The sequence below is a fragment of the Arachis duranensis genome, chromosome 9 (assembly GCF_000817695.3).
Source record: "Arachis duranensis cultivar V14167 chromosome 9, aradu.V14167.gnm2.J7QH, whole genome shotgun sequence".
Classification (NCBI taxonomy): Eukaryota; Viridiplantae; Streptophyta; class Magnoliopsida; order Fabales; family Fabaceae; genus Arachis; species Arachis duranensis.
The window spans coordinates 10,032,055-10,037,059 of NC_029780.3; the positions used below are offsets into that span (position 1 = coordinate 10,032,055).

The following is a 5,005-nucleotide window of genomic DNA, read 5'->3' on the forward strand; positions in this document are numbered from 1 at the left end:
CTAGTGAACGTATACTTTCCAAAGAACAGCGGATCGTTGTTTGACTTGCCAATCAAATAGTTTATTGCCGCATTGGCATCCTCGTTTTTAACTTTTGCCCGACGATAGCGATCGATGTGGTTGTACAAATCTTTCCGTGTGAAGCCAGCATGACGATATCCACCCTTCTGGAATGCAATATACCCCATAATATGGCAGCTCTTGACACCAAAATTATGAAGATTTTCCACTTGGACTCTATCAGTCACAGTGAGACGTCGATTGGCCGGTACCAGATGCGCAAATTGGGGTGGCGTCATATCGTGGTTGTGAGATTTCACAAAACATGATACCTTCCATCTACCGCATCCGTAGTCAAGCTTTACCCTAAGCCGAGCTGGACACTTGGTTCACGTTAGTGACCTTGCCTCCCTTGATCTATCATCCAAATCGAGATACCTCATATTTCTCCAGCCCTCTTTATTGCAAACAAGTTGCCTGCTAATGATTCTACCTTGATTATCCCTAACCACGTCATCCTTCCTCATTACAAATCCATGCCAACAAGAATAAGCGTTATAAAATTGGCAAACCTCATCCTCTGTCCTAAACTCTAGGTTCCAAATATCCTCCACCATTAAATCCGCTATTCTTTTTACACCACAAACTTCTTCACTCTTGCTAGTGAAATCCAGAGAATCCACATCGTCGTCATCAGCATCATCTTCTGCATTCGGTTGATAATCGAAATCATCACCCAAATCATTATCAGAATCATTCTTAACATCATCCTCCTTTATGGACATAATTTAACCACTGCCATAATTTTACCCAAAAATGTCAATAAATAGAGCCAATGGCAGCAACGAAGGAAAGCTAAACTAAGCTGCATGTAAAATTAAATGAACCAAATCCAATTAAACTAACCCAATTGTTTTGGACCCCAGTATTAGGTTTTAATTTCAATTCCCCAAACCTAGCCACAGCATAGAACTGGACAATGTTGCTTTATTTCCAAAATCCAGAATAGCAACCCAACACCGTAAACAGAGAACCGTTGAAAAGGCATAGACTATCATCAAAATTAAACTAATCTGGATTAACAAAAAAACTTAATCGGACATACCTTGATGAGAACCAGAGGTTGAGCTTCAACGGATAAAAAATGCACTATCGGAGTTGGAGGGAGGTGACCTTTACCTAATCCGAAGCACCTAATGCGAAGGCAGCCGAAAAATGAATGTTGGTAAACCAGCTTCCAGCAACCACAGCTTCGGATCTAGCAGAAGTTCTGCTACAAAATTCTCTACCGGAGCCACATCAGTTTAGCGTTCGCCCTCTCCTGAGTTGACGTCGACGCCAATCCGATGAAAGTAGAGTACCAGTTCCGGAAGCTGTTACTCGAAGGAGATCATTCTTGATAAATGGACACTAAAAATCAAACAGGGTTGGGTAGTGGGTTCTAGGATAACAAATTCCAGGGTTGGGTAGTGGGTATAGAACGAAGGCGAAAAAACCAGTGGGCAGTGGGTTCTATGCGTTTTCCAGGAAGTGAAACATGAATTAAAGGCTTGTGAGACATGCATGTTGAATTTCAGAAAGTGATGGAGGGTATTTTATAAAATGAAAAACAAGTTAGAGATTATAAATTATAATTATAAATGTTCCCCAATACACTATATAGTATATGTATACAATAATTAATGTAGTATTTGTTATAGTATATGTTCATTAAAGGCTTTTGCTATTATCAATGAATGCAATTAATGAAAGGTTGAAAATTTTTTTGATCAACGGCTGAGATGAAGACACATGTGCAAGGGTAACTTACCCACAAAATTGCCATGGATTTGGAAGAAAACACCTTATTTTATTTAGGTAGTTGTATGATCAATTTGAATGTTGAAAAACCAGGTCATGATATATTTTTGAAAAAATAATTTTCGCAGTTGTCAGATACGGATAAATATGACTTTGACTTCGTGCTATTAGAAAATTTGTCAATTTATAAACAACAATGCTAATGTTAGGGAAAAAAAGTATTAGCCAAAAATCAACTAAATATTTTTAGATGAATTCAAAATTTTTACGAATTAATTAATATATAGATGTTTCTTCTGCTAAGTATCAAAATGTTTTTTTTCATACTAAATGGATATTTTTTATATATTTTTTGAATTTTTTGTATTAGAAATGTGAATGTCTCTATTTCTTTAAAAATTTCATTATTTTTTTTTAAATTTTATAGATATTTAATTATTTTTACTAAAATATAACTGGATATTTTTTTGTTAAGTATTATGATATTTTTTTATATTAAATAAATATTTTTTATATTTCTGTAATTGTTCAAAGACTCCTTTTGGCTTAGATCAAGTGTGTAGTTTGCAGTCTCTTTAATCATCAAAACGACACCTAATATTCCAAAAGGCAGAGAACAACATCGTGATCACGTGGATAACTTCGAGAACTTGAATCTCCGCGCGACGCACCAGATTGTGGAGTCCTGGTCACGCGCCGCGCGCATGCTGCTCGAGTGTTGCGGAGTCGGTGGAAGGAAGAAGGTTCGAGAAGGCCGCGAGGGAGTGCTACGCAGTGGAGCGGATCTAGAAGCTTCTAACGTAGATCAAGGAGCTTCACTTATTGATGGATCCAAACGATTTGATGAAGCTGAAGAAGCAGATTGAGATTCGGTGTTTCGGCGATACGGCAGCGTTTTGCTTCCGGTCGAATGAGCTAGTGGAGGTGACAAAGATGTGTAGGGAGATGAAGAGGATGGTGCCGGAGATATTAGAGGTGGAGGTTGATCCGAAGGGAGGGCCAGGGATAGTGGAGGCCGCGATGACGGTTTATGCGGAAAAGAAGGAGAGTATGGTGGAGATGTTGCAAGTGATGCAAGGAATAGAGGCAGCGATGAAGAGATTCTTCTTCGGTTACAAGCAGGTTGTGGTGGCGGTGACGGAGAGTGCGGAGGCTGGCGGGAACCGAGTTGGTTCCGGCGACTCGCTGATAGAAGAGGAGTGGGTCGTGGTGGGAGGCGGAGAGGGTCTGACGGTGAGAGAGGGGTCTGTATGTGTGTTTGTTGGAGGTTGGTAGATTAATGTGAGAGAGAAAAAAAACGTTTTTATAAGTTTTAATTAGGTTTACTTAATCTTTTAAATTTTGAATTTAAAAAATTTAAAATTAATTAATTATTAATATAAATTAATATAATTTTATTTAATTTTTGGATAGGAACATTTTGGTTCAGTATACTTTTTCATTTATAAATTATACATTGATATAATTTTTTTAATTTTATGTCGTATCAGTCTATCTTACGGCTCTTCATCATTGATGAGTAGTATTTTATTGTCAACTGTTAATGTCACCCTTGGTGTTCTAAATTGGCAATGACGACCTGAGAGTTTGATTTATCCCAAAAATAGAAAAATGAAAGAGATTTATTTATTTATTTATTATTCTATGCTTTAAAGACTTTACTTAAAATGTTTAATTTATTATTTCAACAACAACAATAAAAAATTAAAATATTTATGAAGAAATTTTTAAAAATAACACTTTATATACCATTTTTTAGTTGAGTTATTGGCATACATCATGTATGTAGTATCAAAATATTATTTTATCATAGGAAGTTGATAACTGATATACATAACTCAATATTATTTTCATGCAACATCCATCATTATTAATTATTATTATTTTTTATAGGGTATCTAACATATTATTTATCAACTTATTACCAATAATAATTAATTATTATATTTTAAACATATATATAAATAGACACACTTAAAAAATATATTTATAAAGATACTTCTATTATATACAATTATAAAAAAATATATTTTTATTAGACACATCCACAAAGACATTTTCATTCAATACAACTATAAACAAGAGTTGGTAGAAGTTGGCAGAAATGCTATTGATAACGTAGCGGAATTATTTTCTTAATACGCTATACATCACAATAAAGCAAAGATAACACGTACGGAAACAACATTAGCTAATATAATCACTTTAATAGTTTAATTAATTAAGCTCTAACATGTGCTATTGGTTTAAGGTGAAGAGGCACTTTCTTTGAGACAACGAGTCCATATACCTCACTCATATCAATGTCATGAGCTGATGAAATATTTTCTGGAAGCATCCAATCGAACCAATAGAGAAGGCTAGCAAGAACATACTCAACAATAGCAACCCCAAAGAACACTCCAGGACAACCCCTTCTCCCAAATCCAAATGGAAGGAACTCAAACCATTGATCACCATTGAAATCAATTTCACTTTTCTCAAATCTCTCAGGCATGAACTCCTCAGGCCTTTCCCACAATCTTGGATCCCTTTGAATTGCCCATGCATTAGTTAGTACCTATATATGTTGCACCAATATACAAATACACAATTATATTAAATATGATAAATTAAACAATTATAATAAAAAATAATANNNTATGAAAAGAATATTACTCGAGAATTTTTTTCAACTAATATCAGTCAAAATTTTTAAAATTATTTAATTAATTTTAAATTCTAGATCTAAATCATAAATTTTTTATTCTAAATTTTAAATATTTTTGAAGAAAAAAACAGTTACACTTGTATTTACCATTGTTTTTGGTGGAATATCGAATCCATTGAGTTTGACATGAGCCATGGTCTCTCGTGGAGGCAAAACGGTGCAAGGTGGGTGCAACCTTAGAGTCTCCTTCACTACACACTTGAAGTATTGCATTTGGTTGATGTGGTTTTCTTCCACTTTTGATGAATTGTTACATCTCACAACCCTTCTCACTTCTTCTTGAACTTTCTTCATAATTTCTGGATTTTGCACAAGTCTTGTCATTGCCCATTCTATAGTTGCTGAAGTTGTGTCCGTGCCCCCTACAAACATGTCCTGCAATAATTCATCAATTTATTATATATATTATCACTGTTTAAATATTTAGTATTGGCCATATATAATTTATTTACAAGAACATTTTGTAACTTTAGTAAGAAAAAGAAGGGTTCAAAG

At 34.6% G+C, this 5,005-nt stretch overlaps 2 protein-coding genes and 1 pseudogene across 2 annotated transcripts in view; 1 reads left to right on the forward strand and 2 right to left on the reverse strand.

Moving 5' to 3' along the window:
• Positions 1–389: 389 nt before the first annotated feature.
• On the reverse strand, positions 390–785 carry LOC107464560 (protein FAR1-RELATED SEQUENCE 5-like). The gene has a single exon (XM_016083482.1). The coding sequence runs from the start codon at positions 783–785 to the stop codon at positions 390–392; it is 396 nt and encodes a 131-aa protein (XP_015938968.1).
• A 430-nt stretch (positions 786–1,215) lies between these two features.
• On the forward strand, positions 1,216–3,075 carry LOC107464561 (nematode resistance protein-like HSPRO2; annotated as a pseudogene).
• Positions 3,076–3,895: 820 nt separating this feature from the next.
• LOC107464667 (phenylacetaldehyde oxime monooxygenase CYP71AN24) overlaps positions 3,896–5,005 on the reverse strand; it is a 5,103-nt gene continuing 3,993 nt past the window's right edge. Inside the window, exons 2-3 of the mRNA XM_016083607.3 lie at positions 4,598–4,885; positions 3,896–4,360 (exon numbers count right to left, since the gene is read on the reverse strand). Of these exons, the coding sequence (XP_015939093.1) occupies positions 4,022–4,360; positions 4,598–4,885 (627 nt within the window). The 3' untranslated portion in view covers positions 3,896–4,021. The remainder of the gene's footprint in view (positions 4,361–4,597; positions 4,886–5,005) is intronic.